Source organism: Bombus fervidus, chromosome 11, assembly GCF_041682495.2.
Source record: "Bombus fervidus isolate BK054 chromosome 11, iyBomFerv1, whole genome shotgun sequence".
Taxonomy (NCBI): Eukaryota; Metazoa; Arthropoda; class Insecta; order Hymenoptera; family Apidae; genus Bombus; species Bombus fervidus.
Window position 1 is genome coordinate 12,600,605 of NC_091527.1, and position 24,335 is coordinate 12,624,939.

General features: G+C 42.8%; 1 protein-coding gene across 5 annotated transcripts in view; it reads right to left on the reverse strand.

Moving 5' to 3' along the window:
* The window catches only part of LOC139992592 (protein Wnt-7b), a 120,396-nt gene that overhangs the window by 33,613 nt on the left and 62,448 nt on the right, over nucleotides 1-24,335 (reverse strand). For 4 of the 5 annotated variants that reach the window (XM_072013547.1, XM_072013549.1, XM_072013545.1 and 1 more), the window contains exon 2: nucleotides 8,839-9,059. In XM_072013547.1, coding sequence (XP_071869648.1) covers nucleotides 8,839-9,059 — 221 coding nt within the window. Of the gene's footprint in view, nucleotides 1-8,838; nucleotides 9,060-24,335 lie in introns of those variants that run through there. The other variant, XR_011801155.1, reaches the window with a different exon arrangement.

The following is a 24,335-nucleotide window of genomic DNA, read 5'->3' on the forward strand; positions in this document are numbered from 1 at the left end:
GCATCCAGATGACGTATCGCGCGTACCGATCGAAGTCTTTTGAAAATTTATCTGCTGCTCGAGGACCATCAGAGGTATTATTTGCAAGTAATTTCTCAACGCTACGCGAGCGAATTTTATTTGGAAATCATTCTCTAAATCGTAAAGTAACTGTTCAAGAATATACAAGAAAGATCGTACAGCTTTCCCAAAATTTTACTTTCTTTTCTGTAATGTTTCCTTTATCGCGAGTCATGCACCAAGAATCTCCGTAAAACTGTGATTTCCATAAAAATGAAACGCCACAAAGTTCCATTGCGGAGTTATCGTACGTCAAGATAATCAAGAGTGGTTTTATTAAGACGCGACGACACGTAACACACTGCATGCGATCAAACGTAATATTGAAGCAGAAGCCAAGGGATAAGATAGTCGAGCGATGTAACAAGATTTATGTAATCGCATCGCTTGCAATCAGCCTTGAGGGGTCAATTGATTTCAGACGGGCTATAGGTAGGTGTTTGCGAAGAACGTCAAGTGTGGGCCAGTCCAGTTATTCGAGACGGATAAGCGGACCAAGCAGAATGAAAAAAAAAAGAAAAGAAAAAAAAGAAGAGAATTGCGAGGGGATAGGTGTTGGAAAGGGCGTGAAGGTAGAAGGGTTTCCATTGGGTTCAGCAGAAATTGATAAGACGACGCATTAACTCGTGACGCTGCTCGCTGACGTTATCCGAAGGCAGAGGATACACTCGGCTTGTTCTGACAAGAATATCATCCTTTTTCTCCTTTGCCCCTTCTTCGTTCTCCACCTTGCTTTTCACTCGACTCTTCTTTTTCTTTTTTTCATTTTCTCGCCAGTGTGCGGTCCAGATTACTTTGTCACGCGAGAAATAAAATTAGCACCGCTCTGGGCCGTATGTACGCGGATTTATAGGCCGATAGGGTTGATATTATCGTCAGATAAGCTCGAACGAGATACTTGGCAATTTTTAAGGAGTCACAGGACCGGCGCGGCTGAGACAAATGCATGGATACGATTTCGTCTTCGATTTCGGTGTTTTCTGCAGAGCGCTCGACGTTTATCGCGCTTCTCACTGCTTTCCGCGAACTCGTTGCTCCGAATATTGGCGAGCTTTTCGAGCGCTTGTAAGCGGAAGAGCATCGCGATCGGATATGGTCGATCTTTGCGATTCTACGTATCTTTGATAACTTGTTCAATGTCGCGCGAAGCTTTCTCTCCGATCTTTATAGAATTTAGTGAAATTTTTTGGATTCGTGTGTTTTTAACGCTACACCTATCGACGACCAAGATATAAAATCAGTAGCTAAGAAGAAAATTGATTTATTTTAACGGAAAGCAACAATCGATATCTGATACTGGTGTATCAAAAACAAAGAGTATATATTCTGCCTGTATATCGTTAACACCGTTATAAAACATTGCGAGGACAAGAAAAGTGTGACGCAAGACAAATTAAATAGATCGTTTAGTTCAAAAGTGATCGAATAAGTCTAAGAGGTTAAAGTCATTGGTTCATAAATTATAAGCTGTATTCGTCGAGTAAAAGATAATATCCATCGATCACGTTATTTTCAATAAAAATATTTGCCAATCTCGCGAATCCGCTATTTATCCATCCACTGTTTCCATACCAATATCGCTTAGCAATTCTGATTCCAACTTGATGAATTTGCTATGAATACCAAATTTGAAGACCTTATACTACGCTACGTTGCCTAAAACTTTGGGACACGACAGAACCGAGGAAGATTCGTTAGAAGCCGCTCTCGAAGATCAGCCGGCCCGTGTCGATAAATCCTACTGGATCGACTTCCAAATACCTACACGGCTGAGCATAAGTAGGTAGTCAAAACGGGGCTGGGAAGAAGAACGAACCGTGGAATACAAAAATAACGACGCATCGTTAGATGCGGGACGACCAACAGGGAATTTCACGAGGTGGCTTTTTGTGCGACCCACGGGCCGCTCGAATCTCCACAAAGATATTCCTGGAACGCGTTGATCTTCTTAACATCGAGTTGCGAACGAAAGTCGTGCTGGATGCGTAATTAAGAGTATCGGTTTTCGTCGATCGAATTAATAATAGATAATATTCCAGCGCAGCGAGTATCCCGCGTAATGGATCTCTTAATTACGTCGTTTTGTTCGGCCGATTAGGTGTCCGATCCGCCCACGACGCTGTCCGAATTCGACTCGGCGTGGCACGGCGCTCGCGTGAAGAATCCTAATTTATGAAAATATATTCACCCGCGAATCGGGTCGCAGCAGGCCTGCCGTGTTTTCGATTAATTCTACGTGTCGCTAACTCGCCACTGCGATCGTCCATCGGACCGAAATCGACCGTTTCCACTAACAGCGAACGTGGATCTGACTATTTATGATCGCGATCGAATCTTCGGTGCTCGATGCGAAATTTGCAATCGTTTCGTTTCAGTTCTTATCTTTGAACGCGAGATTCCTTTAATTTGGTAGCTCGAGCGTCGAATTCGTTACGTTAGCTTTCTTCCTTCCTTTTTCGCAAATTTTTGGGTTGTTCCATACGCTTTTCTAGAGAAATCTTGTTGCGACTACTACGACGAGATTATAAACGAGATTACAGACGAAAGAATTTGAAATATCCAACGAGGTAAAAGTATTAAACGTCTTATACTTTGTGAACGAATATCTAGATACTTTGTTATTTAATATCGTTTATGTTATCGCAATTGAAAGATCGCAATGTGTATAGATTAATGCCGCAAATTTCATCGAAATATTCAGAGCGGGAATAAAGTTACAGATTTTTATATGTGGCTGCCGTCGTCACCCGTCAGTTTACTGCGCGACAGCGGAGATTTCGACGCTCGCATAAGGCAGCACGCCACGATGCCCAAGAAACGATCGCATTCTCGGTGCACTTATAGGCAGAACATGTATAGCGTTGTCGTGCGAGAACGCGTTAAATTTCTGCGAGGAATAAACACGACGAATCGAAAATAAAGAATTTGTTTAAATATGTTCAATCGAAAGAAACAATCGGTCGGTTTTAAACTAAAATTTCTACGATGCATAGCCAACTACGTTAACGAGGAGAATTAAACGAAAATATTTGGGACGATCTATCTGTCTTCACCGTCTAGCCATTGTCCATAAAAAATATTTATTCAGCGGGATATTACGCAAAGATTCGACAACTTTTGATTCAGCTTCGTCGTAGGAAGAGGATTAAAACGACGAACAAAATTCGTTTTACTCGTCCCTATCGTTGCTCGAGCGTTAGTAGGACTCGAAGCTACAAACGTTACAAGTTCAAGCGCGCGTCGTGTTTTCACGAAACGTGTTAATCGCGCGTTTAATTCGAACGCACGTACTCCTACGTGCACGGATTATATCGGGCGCATAATGTGAACGTTTTAAGAGCCGGCAAATATCTCGGCCGCATATATTGCCGTACTTAGCGTTCAACATGTTGAGCGGCCCCGTTAATTTCACTAATTAAGTTAGCAACCGTTCGACCGACCTCCCCTCCCTCTTACGAGCGTTATTTATATTTTTCTTGCGCATTAATTCCACGTTTTCTTATTTTCTACGAGACTTCCTTCAGCGTGCAGCTGCTATTTTCGTTTCACCTTGTCTTTATCGGCTCGCTTTTAATACGTTAACGTCCTTCTTCTCATTTCGCGTACACCCCCGTTCATAAGTATCAAGTCATTTATGAAAAAATAAGAAATTATCGGGAAACTGCTAGGTTACCGTTAACTCTTTTATCACCATTCTCTTGCTATTTGTTGTTATTTGCTTTCGCGTTATCAAACATTTCGCTGATGCTTTACGTATACTCGTCGTCATTCGATCGCATCTGCCAACCATTTCACGAAACGAATCAGGCTTCTGCGCCGTTTCGTTCGAAATTGTTCCAACGAGGTTGGGATCAAGCAACTGCATAGATACTAATAATCGTATAAAATACGAAAATATTCCGTAAATAGTTTATTATCGTTTTCCGCAAATACAAAATTCTAACCAATTAATCATTCGTCTAATAATCAACATCGACGATACTTATCCTCTTATCTACTCGCATCGTTGATACTTATGAACAGGAGTGTATCTGATTTTTTTTAATTTTTGCAACTCGCCACCCATGCTCATTTCAACGATTTTATATCTCGACCACGTTCTTTAGTTTTATGATGCAACGAGAGCTCCGTTGGCTCTTAATAAGTGTTTACCGATCTCACCGAGCTACGGAATTCATAACTCGTTAAAAGCGGAACGACGTAAGCCAGCAACCGGATGAACAGTCAAGTTTTTACACGCGAACCGGCGCGAGTATGTCATCCTCCTATGGGGTCTTTATCCCAGTGATCGGTGCGCCACAAGACTGTCCAGTCGCGTTTTTCAACGTGGAAGAAGTAATTGGAGAGTGTTTTAGATTTACCTCGGGTGAAAGGGTCATTTGGAATTGTAATTTTATGGACAAGGAAAACAGTTACGTTCGGAGGACGTGACCAAGTTCGAACGAAATTCCAAATTTTTTACCACAATCCATTCTCGAAATTGATTTACCACGGTCGATTAATCCACTTCATTTTCTAACAAGCCCGTACGATATATAACCCCCTTTCGTTGTTGCACAACGAGTAAAAACGTGGACCGTTGAAACACGAAACGAACGGCCAAACGCGAAACGATCGTTCTTCGCGAGAGCGCCGATAAAATCTATTTCTATCAAGCGACGAGAAAATCCCGCGAAACTACAGCATCGCCTTAAGACGAACCCTCGGTGGCGTATCCACGGAATTGAAGGCGTTCGTGGGTCCGATTGTATTCTCGTTCAATGGGAATACGCCACGTGACAAACTGCCTCGCGACCGGTCGTAAATCTCAACAGCGAATTTTACTTTCTCGATTTTTCCCACGTTGAGGCTTAATCCGGCGCGTTAATCATGAGAAATCGCGCTGCGTGCACGCCTATCTGTTTCCTATGAACGCCGTCGGGACACGGTCGATGCAGCGGACCCGTCGTCTTACGGCCCAGTGCTTATGGTTTTTAATGCCGAGATGACAAATACGCCGTATTTAGCGATATTTATGCGAGCGGATCACGTCAGCTTCCGCTGACTGCTTTACCCGGATTATCTTGTCCCTGAGAAATATTGCTTTCGCCGTTTTGACGCTGCGCAGCCCACGGTAATCGTCCTGTCGCGTAATATTAAGTTACTTCCAGCCTCGGAAATGAACAGAGGAAACTACGTGCTTGCGTTCCGTACGAGGCGTTGAAAAATTAATGGACGGGAATTCGGAAGTCGTGTTTGTCGATTTTCACGAGAAATACCGACGAGAAAGCCGGCGTGGAATTCGATTGGATTTAAAGGACCATTGGCAAAAGTATACTTTTAGGAAAAGAGAACCGAGGGGTTCGAGGGAAACGAGACATCGAGGAACGAGTCGGAAGAATCTAACTAGCGAGATTAGCGAAACGAAAGTGTCGCAACAGAGTGGATGAAAATACAACGCGAGTCCAGTTGTACGAACAAAATTGTAGTCGGTATAGCGAATTAAGTTACCGTGGATTTAATCTAGCGAACGACTAACGACACTCTGGTACGATATTTAACGTCCGTTTTGCAAAAATTTACGGTAATTGCGTACATTAAAAAAAAAAAAAAAAAAAAAAGAAAAAAAGAGAGGGGCAGAAGGAGAACTGGAAATAGTAATTCGAAGGAATAGAAATTCTTCTCTCTTCTATTCGGAAGAAACGTTGCTTCGATCAAACGTCGTCGCTTTTCAACGTACAGGCCACGTTTAAACGAACAACTCGAGCCGTACACCAAATCAGAGATCCTCGCGACAGCCATCAGCCTAACCACGGCGGCGGGCGCAGAAATCGAAACCTTTCCCACGTGTCCAGCTGAAATTTGTTAAGTTCGCGCGTGGGCGGCCATGGATGCATCCTGCGCGCTGCTTTTTCATAGTTATTTTCTTTTTTCATCAAGAGAAGAGAAGAGAGGAGAAGAGAGGAGAAGAGAGGAGAAGAGAGAGAGAGGGAGAGAGGAGGCCTCTGCACAAGGTTGCGCGTCGACGTTCCCTCTGCGGGCCAGGCATAAGTTATACGCGTATTATGCGGCTGCCGGGCAGCAGGCAGCATCACGAAACGGTAACACGAGAAACCGGACCCGCTTCTAACGCATACGGCCGCACGCTTGTGGGTGTAGCAGCCGTCTACCCCGTACTCGTGGCCGTTTCGTCGATTTCCACGCCGATAAAATCCACGCTACCGCGAGCCACCGTTTCTCTATCTCGTCCTGTCCTCTCCGCGAATATACGCCTAATCCTCGTAAAAACGTTCGCGATGCCGACCACGGAACGGCTACCCATTACACGTCGCCTCCTTAATTTGGAGCTTTCAACCGTGGATTTCTGTCTCGCTGCGGGAATCGTCGTTTCCGCGTGACCATTGTTATCGTGTCTCGTGAACTGCTGCGCCGAGATAGAGGATCGAGAGAATTGGGAGATAAAAGAAGTTCCCGAGGTTGGAGATTTTCGAGTATGTTCGAGGTCGCTTCGTGAGATGGCAGGGCAGATGGGTTTTATGTCGCGAGGCGGAGTTACGTTTCGTTGGTTCGTTAGAAGAGCGACGTATTCGAGACGCCGTCAGGCTTAAGATATCCGTAACAGTCGATTCGGGAAGCGAATTATTTTTTACGATGACGGGACGTCGATCACGAAATAACGAATAACGTTGTTCGGTACGATACGTATAATATTTTGTGAAAGCTTCTCGAAGCTTGTGGAAGCTATCGGCAAAGTTGTGAAAGAAGAGAAAAAATTAATTAATCAAAAGAAGAAATGTCGCTAAATAGTTCGGTGATCGATAATTTTCTATCTCGTACTAATTTCCAGCGAACGAATCGACGATGTTTATAGTTGGAACAGTTTGAGAAAGTTTGGCTATTTGTTAAAAGCGATAGGTCGATGATTTGTCTACGTCGAGGTTGAGAAGCGAAGAATAGAAAGATCAGACGATCTTTCTCATGCTATGTCACTCGAAGTCGTTTGTACATCTCACAAAAGGAGGTGGCAAACGTGTCGAGTCATCCGCTTTTCTAAAAAGACGGAAACAAATTACAATTATGCTCGAAGGAGAAAACTACATATTGCGGCGCGTTTGTGATGAAGAATTTCAAGTTTATGCCGCAGGATGTGCACCCATTGTAATTTATCTTCCCTATACAAGGAGCGCAGCGGGATTCGAGGTAAACTCGACATCGTAAAGAACGGAGAAACGTCGATTTAACAGGCATAAACTTATTTCGTCGTGGTTTCTCTGTTATATTACCCTAAGAAAATTATATTGACCGCATTGTTTGGATTATTTGGTCGACGAAAGATCGACGCGAATCGAGCAATGTGAAATAGTATCCTTGGAAAAGAATTGGATTAGAATAGTCGACAAAATGGAATTGTTATAGATCGCTTTCTTTGGTCACGTTAGATTTCAATTCTTCGTACATATTGTAAAAACTGGAGAGACAGACACCATCGAAAGAATATAACTGTAGGAATACGAAAAACAGAATTTGATAAGACGTAAGAAATTGAAAAAGTTGAAACTAACGTTCAAGGAAGATTAACTCTAGAAAGAGATACGTCGTTGATTAATTAGTAAGCTAGAAATATTTCTTCGTTCGAGAAATTGAAATCTTTCCTCCAAATTTTCTTTATCGAGGGGGACGTACAACTACGCGAAACCCACGTCGAATTCCAATAATTTCGTCGTAGGAACGTTCGACATCCGAAAGACTTATCAACGCGATTCCAATAGCGGATGATTAAGTGGCAGGTCTCACGGTAGAATATAAATTAACAGGTCCGCGATAGAGTTTGGAAAATCTTAATGAAAAGACCATTGGTACGATGGAATCCTAACTGCCTAATAAAACACGGGTTTGACACCATAGTCGTTTATCTTTTTTAGTTCTGTAACTAAATACGCGCGCGTGTACGCATACGGTTCGATCAAACGGCTTGACATCGACAGCCGAAAATTATCAGAAGCAGCAGGCTTCTTCGGTTAACGGCACTAAATTGATTTTTCAAGTTTCATTTATATGCGTTGCCGTGGAAACATTTTCCAATACGTATGCAGATGAACTGGAATCCCGATAGTGGAAATCAATGTTACGCTGAGTAGGGATTATTTCGTTGGAAATTAAAAGTCGTTCCTTGTCGTTTCTCCGGTCTAAAACAGTGGTCTCTCGTGCAATTGTGAAATACCGTCTTTGTTCGAGCATCTTTCGATAAAGGATAGCAATTATTCGTAGATTATACGTATTATACGTACTAGAATAGCGACACACCTCGAACATATCTTCGACGTATCCGTAAAATGGAACTTTTAACCCTTTCTTTGATAGCAAATCCGGCAAACCGTTGTCCTGACGTATTCGTTACGCGAACCGTTGAATTCTTCTTCGAGTATACGATAAGTCACGTTCGTTGAAAAAAATGAGGCGAATGTTAAAATCTGAGAAAATAGGAACAAAGAAAAATTCAAACGTTCCATCGAGTTTTCTCCGCAAGATAAAACAGCTTTCGTATAGGACATTTTTTCAAATTTTCAATAGTCGAAAGAATAATGGTGCGCGTTTGTACGTGCACGAAAGGTAAAATCCATCACGCGCGGTCGAGCAAGGCGGCACCGAGCTCGAAATACCGGAGACATTCGCATCCATTACCGCTTGCACGGCCTTTTAGAGCGCGTTGAACGCAGCGCGGTGCAGGGTCGCGTTAAACGCGCCGGTCCCCTTGTATAATAAATAGCGGGCCGGCCGCGGTGACAGGACAATCCTTACCTACTACGACCACGTGGCCGAAGACCTGATCGTTCGCCACGTGGGAACAGTTCCATCGGTGATGTCTGAACTGATGTCGGCATTCGCGAAGTCCAAGCTCCGCGCCCTCGCCCACCGCTGGCATCGCGTGCGGCGCTTTTCTGCACTGCTCCCGTTGACTCTTGGCCAGTCCGGGAATACGCCCGCAGACGGCCGCCCCAACCACCACTGCTCCGACCACCCTGCAACCAAACGCGTTTCACCCTCTGTCAATGCATCCTCTGAAATTATTAGAAAATTAAATCGCCGAAAAACTATACCGTCGAATTAAATGCAAGATTTTAAGAAGTTTCTTGGAATTTGGAAAGCCCGCGACTACACGCATTTCGATTCTTTCCAAAGTGTCTTCCATCGATCGATCCATTTAAAATAGCGATCAATACGATAAATTAAAAAGTAAAGAAGAGCGTGTTAAATATTACGATTCGTTAAGCACTTCCTTCGGACCACCCTGCTATCAAATACCTTCCATCCCTTTTTAACGTATCTTCCGATCGAACCGCAAAAACCTATTCCGATCAACCGTTTAATGGGTTCGCGACGATATTTTATCGCATCGAAATCGTTCTTCCTAATTAACATGGTACGGTTCAAAAAATTAATTCCTCGAATCCTAATTATCGAATGTGAAATTAAAATGGTTATTTATTACTACGCACATGCGTAGAACGTAGAATGTATAAATTCCTCGTACGTTAAATTATCATTCAGCTATCGAATCATTATTAACGAGTCTTTGTAGGAATTTCATTACGATGCGAGTCTATTCGCAGCGGAACCGATGCTAACTGCTTATAAGCGTTGACAAACGTTCATTTTATTCCAAGACTCGTTGTTCTACCTATAAATCGTTCGCGTGTTCTTTCAAACGTAATTTAATATATCTTCTCGAAACGAATAATAAATAAAAATGAATAACCCGCCTTAAAAATTCGCCACGAAGAATTTATAAACTTTTCGTCCGAAATACTTCGGCGAATGAATTTCTGAAAAATTATATCCACGGCTGTCTTCGAATTACCATCGATTCCGAACGAATTCGTGTACCGTTTAACGTGACAACGACATTGAGAGATCGAGAAACGATGACCGGTAGTAGGCCCACCAGATCGTACGACGAATTAAATCTCGATAAATTTGAACGTGTGAAAGTACGGAACGAGTGTGTCGACGAGGAACGAACAGCGTGGCCGATCCAACCGATCCGTTCATTAGCATTTTAAGCTCTCTCGTTGTCGTCGTCGTCGTCGTCGCGTCGCTTCCTTCGTTTCCGATGATATACGGTACATTTGGTTGCGCGTATGACGAAGGCGATATTAAAATTAACGACATTACGACTTTTTTAAATGCCACGAGTCCTTTTGCACGAGCCTTCTTCTCGTTCCTTTCCCCATTCGGCTTTTCGTTGCGGTCGATTGCTAAAAACTCGCGGATTCTCGACGGTCACTGTATTGCATGATTCAACGTGACCGAAGAAGTCTTCCTGGAAAACGTGCAATAAGGTTCGTGAAGTTTTTACCCAATCGTTCGTTTGATTGGCAGTTTTTGGATGCTCGATGAAACTTTTGGTAATGTCGGCAAGCAATCCTGCGTTTTATTTTCTTTCAGGCAGCTTTTGCGACTAGATCTTCCATAACTATTCGGTAGCAATCTGAAAACCAGTAAACCATGCGCGTCCGCGATAAATCCTGATCGATCGAGTTACGTCGAGTTTCTTTTTTTTTTTTTTTAAAGAGATAGATTTTTTCGGTTTCTCGGTCTGAAACACAGCCGTCAGTCTCCCAAAACTACCTGACAGTCGTAATTTCCAGCTAGACGATCCACTTACGGCGCAACCGAATCTAATCTAATTTAACCGATCATCGAACCGAAATGCTCCGGCGAGCATTATATAATCCGTTGGTTGGCATTAAAAAAAGAAAATCTCATGCCCATCCGTCATCCCGGTCCTTATTTCGACATCTTCACGAGCAACCTGCGAGGCGCGGTTGATCACGGCATACTAAAAACGATTACCTGCCGACAAGCTGAAACGCGATACTCTCAACCTCCTACTGGTCCATTGCGTAATTTACATCCCATAAGTCAACGTTTTCGTGGCGGTGAACGCCGTTTCCAGAAACCGTGGACACGCGCGAACCATTCCGCCGTGAATCCTTTCCCGTCCAACGTCGCTACGAATTTACGTAACAGGCAACAACGGGAAACGTATAAACGGGTGAAACGGCACGGTTGAAATATTTATGGCCCCAGAGGGTTGCGCCCGTTAATGTATCGTAATTTTGGAAATGATTTTTATCCGCATGTTGGCATATCGATGGTTTTATATTTAGGCTCGAAGCTTTGCAATTTCGCGGTTCCAGTATTTCGATGTTTCTTGTTTAATTCAACAAATGTCACAGCGGTGCGATATTTTCTTTTTTTTAAATACGAAGATGAACGATGAATATCTAATAAACGCAAAAACTTTTACTTGGGTAGCGATGGAAGCTACGAAAATGACCTACAAACGGAAAAGACCATAGAACCATCTAATCAATCCGATATCGTTAAATCTTCGTTCGGGAAAGAAACTCCTATGTACGTTCGCTGTACGCTTCACGAGCGTTCGACCGTATCGCGCGCTCATTGAAAGAAGGACGCGGCTACCCCGAGTCGCTTTCGAAACCCGGCTTCAAATTAGCCTTAAACACAGCCCTCTCGGCAAGTGTTAAAACCAACCGCTCCCGACTATCCATCATCGCGATCGTTCGGGATCCGGCGACGGAAAAAAGAGCGCCGAATTCAAACAGCCCCGCGGCGCTACGACTCATCGATCCACGCAAGGGGCGTAGATCCTGCTTCCATAAACGGTCATAAATAAATGTCGTACGTTGCCGGTTGTCCTCTCGTTGTTTCGTCAAAGTACACAGTGGGCTTAAATTTGCCGTATAAGCGAAGCAACAAGCTTCTATAGTTCAAAATAGAGGACACGAGCGGTAGATAGAAGCGGATAATTGGAAAATGCTTGTTCTCCACTTTCTCGACTTTCTCGACTTTCTCGACGCCGAAGCATTCAAAGTAATTTCGTTATTCTTCGTTTGCGTCTTATCTCGGACCGCGGGATCCCTCCGACTTTGTTGGTGCCACGAATTTACGCCCACTGTGTATACGAACGTGCAAACACCATGATTCAAGAAGGGGTAGTTTATCGACAGCGACATACACGAGAGAGACGGATGATCGTTGGAGGGAGACCCGTTCGAGAGGGGCCCTCGACACCGTTCGTTCGGATGGAAAGAGAGGTTTCAGGGGCCAGGGGGTGGGCAGGTTGCATTTCTGAGAAGCATGAAATTGCGACGATTACGCCGTGTCCCCGGGGCGAGAGTTATTTGCATTGGAATGCATCGCGCCGCTCGGTGGCCGAAACTCACCACGTGGAACGATCTACAGGGTGTCCTGATGAACGTGAGAAGCTGCCATGGCCGCGTGCCGTGCGAAAGCGAGTCGACGAGAGAGGTAGCCTCGGCAGTGTTCCGTTCTTTCTCCTCCTTGCATTTTTTTTTTCCCATTCTCGCTGGCGAACGGTGAATACGAGTCGACGCTATGGGCGGCGAATCAACGACGCGCGTGTTTCGTGATTTTCGTCGGCCGGGAAGACATAATCGCGGACGCACGTCTCGGTGAAGACGTTCCGCGTTAGGGGTACTGATGTGTCGAGGATCCTGGATACGTTTGGATCCACGTAGATGCGCAGGATGCTGTTGGTTCTCGGCTCAATTTCTTGGTATTTCACGGTCGAACGTCGCGTTCACCGTTCGTGCCGCGGTAGTGGTTAACGTTGCGTACGGACGTCAACTTGTCGAAACGACGGGTTTTAGTTTCTTTCGTTGTTTTTAGTTTTTAATAATCGCTAAGAAGACGTAGAACGTTTGGGGAAAAATTAACGAAGAGCTTATTCGAGATCGATAAACGATTATGCGATATAATTCGAAAATTACGGTACCGTATAGACGTAGAAATTTTGAAAGAACCACGCGATTGTTATTAAAAGAATTAATTCGGTAAAAATAATAAATATTTCATAAAGAAGCTGACGAAGTTGCACGACAGTTCGATCGGAAACGATCGGATCAAATTTTGCAAGAGTACAAGGGCGTGAAAAGCAAGAGGAACTCGCTCGCGTAGTTTATTACACGTTCGTTACGTCATTTGTTATCTCTAATTAGAAACGCTTAACGTTGCAGGGCCTTTAGGGCATGTCTTCAACGAGAGAGTCATGCTGATACTAATTATTCATTCGTCTTAGCCGCGAACCGAGTAATTACCGTCTACTCTAATGTAATTACTCGAAAGCTCTTACGCTTCCATTTAAAATCACCTCGGCGTCATTAAATTTCTCGCTCGATGGGATTGCACACCACGAACTCGTAAATATTCTTCCTAATTGCAACTTCAACGTCTTTTTATCTTTCGATGGTTTTGTCTTTCTTTTCAAAGCGCGTCACGATCACCCAAATAGCGTTTGAATCGAATTTGAATCGCTCTTTCTTAAATCCGTACAATCCAACTCAAGATAACTTGTTGCTTCGTTTCATAGTCCAAAATAAGGAGAAATACGTCGAGTTCGTGTACGAAGTACTTGGTACTAAATTTTCCTCGCTTCCTATAATTCATAACTCGACAAAAAAATTAAACGCCATTGAGATTTTTCTTTACGCTTAACCGCCTTCGTTTTCTATTCTTGGTACGCCCCGATCGACACTCGCCAAATCTGGTAATACGTTCGAGCGATCCAGGCTTTTCCTGCAACGAGAATCCGACGAGAGTTTCGTTATATCCTTTTACGAAGGAGTATTCCGTTCGAACAGACGCGGTGACACAGATTTCGCATCTCGCGAGTTTGGTTCTCTTTCAGAGAATTTCGTGCCGCTGTACGACGCGTTTAGTATGCCGACCAGGCGACCGAGAACAACGGACCCGTGTGCGTGTGCTCGGCAGCGATACATACGTACCCATTAGCGTGTAATGTATAACATTACGCCCTGCTCATACGGAGGCTAATGGCGCGCTATTTGCAACAAGCATCTTCGCCATTGTGCTCCTCGCCGATTTTTATCAACGTGCTCTTAGCATAGTTCCTTCTCATCGCGGGTTTGAATTTCTTCGACTCTATGACTATCTACGTATGTTGGAATCGCCGATATATCTTTGTAAAAGCCTAAAATATTTCAAAAGAACGAAGCAACTTTGCAACTTACAAGCTAAAATATAGATTCTAACAGTAGCATCTTCGTCGTGCGAAAGCTGATCGTTGCTAGACATTAAAATATAATTTCTTTCGCAATCGATACGCGAACGAAACGCGCGTGAAAGCGTCGTTGGTCTTCCGCGTTCGTCGAAAGCGAAGCAGCGTAAATTCGGCTTAACGTTCTCGCATCGTCCATACCAAAATCGACGGAACTTTGCTCGGAAATATTGGACGAGTCCAACGAACCTTCCAAGAACGCATAATCTCAAGCCTCTTTTCAGTCGCAATAAGCACGTGCACCTCCGTTTCAATAAAAGCAGCGCCATCGGTGATCCCTTATTACCCAGAACACGAGTATCGAGCTCGCAACTCATTATCACGGCTCGGCCGATGTACAGATACAACGAGAAACGAGGGGCAATCGTAATTCCAAGCGGCCAGCGAGCGAAACAGATTGTCCGGGAACGAGCAAAAGTCAGGGAAATCGATGGAAATGATCGGGCTCGCGCTACTTTACATAATGCTCTCTTCACAAGCTACCGTTAAAATGCCTTTCACGGTGTCGTGCGTATCCTCGAAAGTCCTCGCGCGAGCCAACGTCATTCGACGCCCCTTCTCGTCTCCGATCGATCATTATACGCAACTTTCCTCTCGATCCTCGCGCCAATAGCACCGCCCGCAGCGAAATCTTTTCCACCGACGTTTCGCGAGAGCAGCTGTTCTCCCAATAACGTACATCATCGACGTTTCGAGAATCTCCGGTTTCCGTGGAAGTAGCGTTTTACGAACACATTCTTCGCACTTTGCTTCTTCTTCTTCTTCTTCTTCTCCAGCTTCGATGCTTCGACGGTCATGCTCCGCTACTTCCGCTTCCCCGTATTTTCTCTCATCTTCGATCATTCGCTCTGGTTATCGCTCTCTTGCCTCGAGTAAACGATAGGATTTTGGCCACGCGAATTCTTTCGGTCTTGCAGCTTCATTTCAGTAAATTTCGAGAGTTATTCATTTCCGAACGTTTGGCTTTTCGGCTTAGCGGAAGCTTCCGCGAAATCATCGATATTTTAGTTGCGATTACTTTACTATACATGTCGTATCTTTACCTTTTGACATCGTTCTTTATTATTATTTTTTAAGTTGCTCCAACGTCGTACGCTTTGGATCTTTCACGCGCGTATACGATGACACCTATCGTCCATTATATACGTACACGTACGATATATAACGTGTCTCAAAGATATTTATTACAAGACGGAAATCGTTATTATACTCGAGAAACTCGAGTTTCCGAGCAATACACCGAGTAGGGTAAGAAACCGAATAATACGTTTCACTGGTTATCGCGCAACCCCATCGAAAAATCACCTCTTCTTTTAAATCCCCGTTTCACCTCTTCTCGTTTCCCTCGCCTAGTTCTACGATTGTAATACCTTCTTTCAATTAAATTCTTTCGCTAGTCAATCAACCGACCTTTTTTTCCAATTAAAGCGATCTCTATCTAATAACAGGGTTTCGTTTAACGAACGAATCACTTAAACCAGCCGTATCTAGTTAGTTAGACATTAACTTACGCTGTAAGAATAGCGATAGGGTACTGGCAGATAGCATTAAAAAGAAATACCCGGAGGTACGTGCCCCGCAGGTATATATCGTTTACGATACACACCATTGCCGTGGTCGATTACTTCTTTTTAGCACATCGTAATTACATTGAGAGTTAAACCCCTATTAACCGGCTGCTTTGGCTGTGATTCGTTGTAATTTGTGATCGTAAAGCTCGGATCGGTCGATCTTAATATGATTTATATTTAAATCAGCTTTCCGTGGAATTCAATGGCCGAGGCAAAATGCAGCGGGCTAAACGCGTAAATAAGATAAGTGTAGGCTGGTGTGAACAGAAGAACTCCGGGGTGGCCTTCTTTCACCGTAAAACGTGCGACATACGTCGTTGTTTGTTGCAATTATCGATGATTATTGTAATCTAGTAACCAAAATGCTTTGTCGAGCAATCTTTCGGAATTTGCATTTAGCAAGAATGCTTCCGGCTCGTTAACAATTCGCGTCGTTTCTCGTTTCTCGTTTCTCGTCGCAATTTCACGATAAAATTTCCCAAGTTTCTGTTTTTTCAGAAATATATAGTCATGCTTGGAACAAGTAAACTACGGATATTTATGTAAATTCGTGTTCTTACGGCGGTGCTTGAAGCAGAGTTTACTTGTCTATCATGTATTATAACGATTATTTTATGACTACTTAACGATATTTTTACACGCATTTCGAACACTTTTCCATTTTCAAATTTCCCATAATTGTGTAACAATTCGCAGGAATTATTTGTCGCGCGTAAAATTACAAATTCTCCCAATACACCATCTTCGATTGATCGAACACGCTTTTCTCGTTACCTCGAAAAAAAAAAAAAAAAGAAAAAAAAGAACTAATAACGTTTCTACTTAAAATAAATAATCGAGCTTCGCGCATTACAATTGGTTTCTGAATTCCTCGTCATCGAGCTTTCAGTACGTCATTAATCTCGAGCCCTCGTCTCTTGAAATTCCAAAGCGACGATCGATCCAGGGAATTTTTATGCGGCTTCCAGCAGAGGTTTCTTCTCCTTTTCTCCCTACTCGTCTCCTTTTTTCTCTCTGCTTCTTTCGTTTTGATCTATGGAGCACGCGTCTTCGAACGGTCGCTAACTGGTACTCGTTAGAGTAATGGAATGATCTACGGGGAGCCATTTTTTTTCCACGAAATTATACAGTAGTCCTCGTTGGACGAGTCGCTCTTCGGCAAACCAAGTTTTTGCCGCGCTCTGTCTACGACTAGAAAATCGATTCTATTAACCGCGCGGATGAAGGATCGTTCGATGGTCGGTCTAGATTGAGAGATTCTCGTCGAAATGAATGTTCTTCTATCGGTGTGTTATTACGTTGTAGGCATTAGCCGTGTATGAATAATTACGTTCTAAAAGTATTAGAAAATAATGGAATATAAAAATATGCAAATGTTTCATGAATTTATTTTCTGTCGACGTTCTATGACGTTCCAACGAATTATTTGTACGTAATAGGATCAATTCGTGTGCTTTGCAATATCGTAAATACGAATATCGATATCGTTAAAAAATACAAAAATTGTAGGAATACTTTTTTGTACATTTACTTTGTATGTTTCCGAATAGACGGGGACATATTTAAAACATCGGAAGATGCGAAGCGCGACACGTAAAAATATTTTTCGAATTTTCTTTCTTTATTAATTTAAACGTTAATAGCAAGGTATTAGAAGTATCGAAAGTTACCGTACTATACAAATATCTTCTGACTGATACATAACTCGAGAATTTCATAATGCAATGAAATTGCGTAATGGAATTAACCGAGAGATTACATTGGAGTTCTAGTTGATGGGATCAAACCATAGAAAGATACAAATCGACGTTTTTTCGAGAGGTCTCTCGTGTGCTTAATCCGCGTCACATCTATTTAGTACTTAAACGGGTGTCAGGAAATTGTCAAGGTTTTCAGATAGCGCATTTTTCAAAAGAAAATCACTGGCAGCTTCGCCATCGACAAGAGAATTCGTCGCGGTTGACGTAAATCCCTAGAGTGATGCATGATACTACCTGGACGTTAATGCTTGATATAATAAAATCTGATACGTTATGAAGCGGTTCTTAAGCTTCAACGATTCAAAGATCGTCGAATATACCGTCGACGATTTATCCATTTGATTACATATCTCTATAAATTTGCATTATAAACAATAGAGACCAGTATTTTCGTAAAAAATAGCGAATCGAAGAAATCGTAAAAAAGCTAAAGAATTTTATGGGAACGATATAAAATCAGGCGATTCGTTAATTAATTTGGGAATTAAACGGAAAGGCGCGTTAGCCGTGCCATAGCAGTGTCGATAGATGCAAATAAAACTAGGTAAAGCATTTGCTTGGAAGTTTCTCGCAATGTTAATTATGCGCGAAACGTCGCAATCATTTTCCAAATAGGCACAGCTTGCACCCGGAAGTCTCGATTATTGACGATACAGCAGGCACTGCAGTCACCATCGCGTCACGGACTATTACTATAAAATCGCAGATTGCCGTCGTTAGCCAACTATGTATTCGCATGTACATCCTGCTTACCAAAGGTTACCAGCTAACTGTTTGCATTAGGGTGCATTCTCATTATCCTGACTGTCTCCGTTATGTCGTGGTCTACGACGTTACACGCGCACGTTCGTCGAATGTTGTCTGATTTCAATATCTATCGGCTAAGTTGTTTGCCAAATTTTTCTAGAAATCCCCACGATCACGTAATTTTTATCTCTTTGAAAATTGCGTATCGTACGAATCTTTGCTAATTTTTCATAATCCTAACGAAGAATAAATACTTTCAGAATATCGTCGTTCTTCGCGGCGAAACAACTTATATTCCTCTTTCCAAATTATAGATCCTTCCAAATTTTCAAACTATCTTTTCCTGAAAAAATTATTCTTCGCTTGTTTCTTTCGCGAATCGTCGCAACGATAACGCGATCTTTGTTTCTGTTTCTACGAATTTCACGCGACACCAACTTCGACCGAAACTGTAACTTTAATGGGAAAATATTTTTATCGAAATACGAAACATCATCGCTTTCTACTCGTCGAAACGTAGAAAAATGATTTAACGTTGACGAACGCAGCGATAGAAACGATTATATTATAGAAATAAATTGTCGCTGCGAATCGTAATAATTCTGACGAAAGAATTCTCGACACCGCATTAATTTTCCCTAACGCTAATCTATTAGCTATTTATCGACGTTGCGTTTATGGAAATGGAATTTTCAGCGAAGCTTGTCGTTCGAGTCAAGTGACAGTATACAGCGTACGGAATCGTTGGAATAACACACGCGGAATCAGCTATGCTCGCTTCACCAGTCTCCTTCGATGATATCTCGATAACGTTAGGCGATACTATAGGAATTCTTCTGCCATGGGTCTGAATGTTAGCCGATAACTGTACAAGTTTACCAGAAAGTATTTGCATGGTAACACGTGTAAACGCGACCGATCGAATCTCGTTACGTCGATGATCCCTGGAGTTGTGTTTTCCGGCATCCGTTCTTTCACATTTCGCGAATACTTCTAACTAGTTTCAAAAATAAATTTGACCAACTTTGAAACAAAAAAAAAAAGGAAGAATTTAGAATAGATCGATTCTAAAATTCTACTACAACATTTACCGTGGAAGATAGAGATTTTTGTTTCATTGATTTTATACCAGAGTTTATGTATAATATTTTTATTTGTCTGAAAATATAATATATATAAATCTATCGTAAAATCCACGAAAATTAAATCGTAAACTTTTTGGGACGAAAATAAAATGAAATTTTTATAAATTTTACCACCCGAGACGGCAATTTATAAAATTATTTTCTTATACACATAGTCTTTTTTCTTTCGTTATCTGGTTAGTAACGCTTCAAAGAATATTTGAAATTAATACGTTTACAAAGTGTCGATACAGATTAAAAATTACCTACTCCTTTCAGAATCAATGTATTTAAGACTTTCTACCAAAAGCGGCAACGGCGCTTATTACGACAAACTCGAACTACGGCTTCAACATTCTTACCATCGTTATTACCCAACATTCTTCTGCTCCGAATTGTACAATCGATTACCGATGTGCACACTCGTTGCTCCGCTGCTCGATCATTCAATAACTCCGAATACTATCATCAAATTTCTCCAATCTGTACTCTGGGAATTATGGGAATAATACGCTGCAGTATCTACCAATATCGTTCGATATTAGACGCTACTTAAGATAAAAGCTCCGGATAAAAACTCTTTGAATTTCGTTATCCAATCTGACTAAACAGCGGTCGAGTTGTACGTACAGTTACTCGCAAAAGTTCTCCAACGGTAAGAAAATTTGATTAAGTGGTCACGTGCACTACCATTCGTAAGTACATATCTGTATTCGATTTATATTCTAAAAGCTATTTATAGCCTACTCCGACGATAAATCATTCTTCCAGAATGTTGTGTTATAAATTTTGTTGAAAAATTGTACCGTAACTGGTTTCAATCTCGCATAATCGGAACAATTCAACGCAATCTCGACTAACTTGTGTCACAATGTTATAAAATAAATGAATCGAGTCGACAGGGATGTACGATTTTTTAAGCGCAATAAATGGCAATTCAACGAAACAACGTCGATCAAATTTGTTCATAATTAACTCGGGTACATTAGCGCGATCAAATTTTGTCACTGAGAACGCGCGAAGAACGCTTTTGGGAGTAACTGTATGTTACTCGCAAGGATCTCCGTGTTTCTAAAACGTTCTCCATCGTACGTGCACTCAGCAAGTAGAAAGATCGAGAAACCAGTAGCAACTCTGTTAATTATACCATTCGATACGAGCACGCCAATGATTCAATGGCTAGATACGATCTTGCTTAGCGAGCTAGCTAACAGTATATAAGTAATGGCACTCGCGTTGATCGTCGTCGTGTCGTTTCGCTCATTTTTCCCTGTTTAATGAAACGTTTCGCGAGAGCTCGCGTAACGGAATGACTGAAAATGGGAATATCGAATTCCAGGTAATTGCCAGAGACGTAGAAAAAGGTTTTGCGACACGTGCTCGTACTCGTGCTTTGGCCAGAGACAGAGGCGGAAAAATGCCCGACTAATAGAAAGAATGCTAGTTTCGTGTCCGAGCGCAGTCGTGTAGCCAGATAGGGTAACGAGATTTAAGCGTAAGAGAATCACGGAAATTGACTATCAACCATGCGTATTCCTCTTGGGAAATCGTGCCATTTTTCTGTCGACTCTCTGTTCCATCAACGACGAAACAAGACAAACATCGATTGTTTCGTTTCTATCGAAAAATCTCTCTTCTTAATTAAATTAATTGAAAAATAAATGGAGCGAGCGAGAAAGTAAACGAGATGAATTGAATTGAAATTAATGTGTGAGACGTTTACTACTGGATCGTTGTGTTTGGGCGCTTTCGGTTACCGTACAGCGTTGTTGGAGAAACAACGACGTTAATTAGTCTCGAAAGTAGCTGGAATTTGACGCAACTGGCAAACTTATTTCTAAAATTATACGTACGATCGACGAAAATTGCCATTTCGAAGTACGTGGGACGCGGAACGCTAAGGCGAGAGAGAACAATGAGAAAAACGCGTTGGAAACTGCGCGTTACCGTTTCCAGGGGCAAAGCGTTTCGTCATCGTCGCCGAGCGAACCGGTTGCCGTTCTAACAACGAAGCTATGCATCATCCCCTTATCTAGTTCGCAGATTCACGACTCGCGATCTCGACTTCGAGATACGTAACCGAGTGCCTTCTGCTCGGGCGGAATCGACGCACGTGTGCGTTCGCGCGTATGCAGACGGCGAGGAAATCGTGCGAGCATTCGCTGTGCCACCGAGCCTTTTAATGATATTCAGGAGGATCCATTTTTCTGTCACCGGGTGTCGCTTAAGTGGCCGGATAAGGAATCATTAAGCATCGGCGCACACGACCATAAGATCGTTACACGGTTCCTACGATTGATTTATCGTGCCCGCTGTCCTTTTTTGCCCATCCTAGAGGAATTTAACCGAGGAGATCGTCGATGACCGTAAGGCTTAAGGAGAAATATACAGGAAAAAATATATCGTAAATCTAGGAAAGTGGTCTGAAAATTTGTGATCGTTATTATTTGTCGCAATTCTCGGCTTCCCGTTTAGGACAGCTTCCGGCTTCTATTTACATTCCAAACATTTATCTCGCTAATTATTTGGCTCTGTACATTTTATCGCTATCTTACGTCCTGATTACAGAAGGGTTACTACGCCTTACTCATATTTATAGAGCATACCATTACCTACTATTCGGTCATTTATCTTCGAAACTCCGACTTATATACACATGTTTCTTGTACACTGTACGCTTAACAGATTAAGTACTTTATATAAAAGAGGGAACGGGGAACTCGCGCGTTCCTAACGGACGTCTAGAGTACAAGAAAAATCTTGACCACGCGCAACCGTGTCCGTATAAGCACCTGTTGCTTCAATTACGTCACCACTCCATCGTGAGTCGTTGGTAAGTCCGCTGGAACGAAAACGTTCGCGCGAGAGATTCATTGTTCCAGGTACGAGCGACGTAAAAGTGCGCACAGCCACCGAGAGATATACAATGTACAGGTGTAGCGGGCATTAACTGGTGCGCAGGTATTCAGACTATCCGGCCGTGACGCCGTCGGTAAATTTACTGTCCCCGAGAGGTTCTTATCTCGCGTTACTTTATTGCCGCTTATCGTCGCGGTCGATTTCGTTCCTCGAGCATCGTTCACCGTGTTCTCCTTTCCAAACCACCGTGCTTTCTTATATGGATCCTCTCCGATGGTTCCTGTCAAGGACGTCTCAGTACTTTGCCATACCTCGAGCCACTTTACGCTTCTTCGAGCGAATTCTTGGACAGTTTAAAAACGGTTTTAAAATTTTCCGCAAAATTTGGGAACGTAAAACATTGGAAGATCTAATTCGTCGAGACTATTAAAAATTTTATAATTTTCGTTTCGATTTTTCTCGTAATACGCGCGACGAACGAGCAATTGTTTTAATTGTTTATTTACGAGGAATTGTTTAATATCGCCGAGTAGTGGAACTTAGAACGGCAAAGCTTAAGAAAAAACGGAACCTTTAATAACGCGATAATTACTGGCAACGATGACAGGATATTATACTCTCTGAGAGAAAAGTAGAAGGAATCGAAAGCATTAGAAGCACCGGGTATTTTTGTCTCGTCTTAATCTACTTCGACGTTAACCCTTGCCCGTGATCGCCCATTAAGCCTCGCAACGATTAGATTGTTCGAAACCCAAGCGTCGAACGGAAGAAAGGAATGCATCTTCGGTGTTTCACGCGATACGCTTCGACTCGTGCTAACAAACGTAAAAACGAAACGACAAAAATATACGAAACATCCAAATTAGACCTCGTTATCCAGCTTGTCGTATCTAATTCAACGATTCGAGCGTTCGTCGATTGACGTACTCTTTGAACAATGCTGATTTTAATTAGGACGTCAGGCGATCGAGTATTTCGTTCACCGACGATAATATCGGATTATAATACGAAGCACGAATAAAACGCCATTCGTCGTCGAAAGCCTAGCGAGTTTCTACGAAAACTCCTTTAGAAAAATGAAACTTATACTTGGACGTATCGAACAAATATTTCTACTCCTCGTGTTTATCCTCGTTGAAGATCTTCGAGACAGTTTCTCGTAACATTTTACCTCGCTCTTTGAGCTTGGCCGTCGTTCCAGAAGATTTTTAACTCGACAGCCCGTGGCGAATGGGTTTCTGGCACTCGATACACCGTGACTAATCGAGGAAGGTGTCCATGGAAGTTCTTGGGATAGGTCTCGACCGGTGACTCGCGGCGTTTTCTGCCGCACAACGTTCCCTGCTATACGATTATATTCAAAACTCCTTTCGTTTTGGTTACGGTGGATCCTCCGGCATTCGATACGCCCATTTTCGTACAAGGCTCGGGATTAGCCCCTTAACGCTCGAGTTCGTGTCTCGCACAGGTACGACCGAGCGATTCGAAATACGCATGCCCGTTTCATACGCTCTTACCAGCGATTCAGTTCGCCGATTGGATCGAAAAGAACGTAAACGTTCGAGCGGTTACAACGTGTCTCGAACACGAAGGTATCTATCTAGTTAGCGGACCAAATCGATCTCGGCCCCGCCGCCACCGCCGCCGCCGCCGCCGGAGTCGATCCTCGACCTGTTTCGATTAGATCGGCCGAGTCATCGGCGATTCATCGATAATCGATCCCGACAGTGGGGCCATTTATTTCATCTCGTGACAATGACGCGATGGTTCTCCTTTCGATCTACTTAAACGTACGTTGTAATCTTTTTTTCTTCTTGTATTCTCTCATTGTTCCTACGACGCATCCCTACACGTCTCTTATTACCATACCTTTGGACAACTTCGCCTATAAACTCGATCCACTCGCTTATGAAACAAAGGGACAGATCTCTCCGTCATCCGCCGTAACATTATCTACCAAGCAAATTGGTAGATCCTAATCTTAAATCAAATCGTTCGAAACTCCATACCTCGACGCTGTACCTTCGAGCGATCTAAACCGATCCAACTGCGATACGTTCGTCCGCGAGATCGGACGAATATCTTCCTTCCTAACCACCGTATCTGTGAC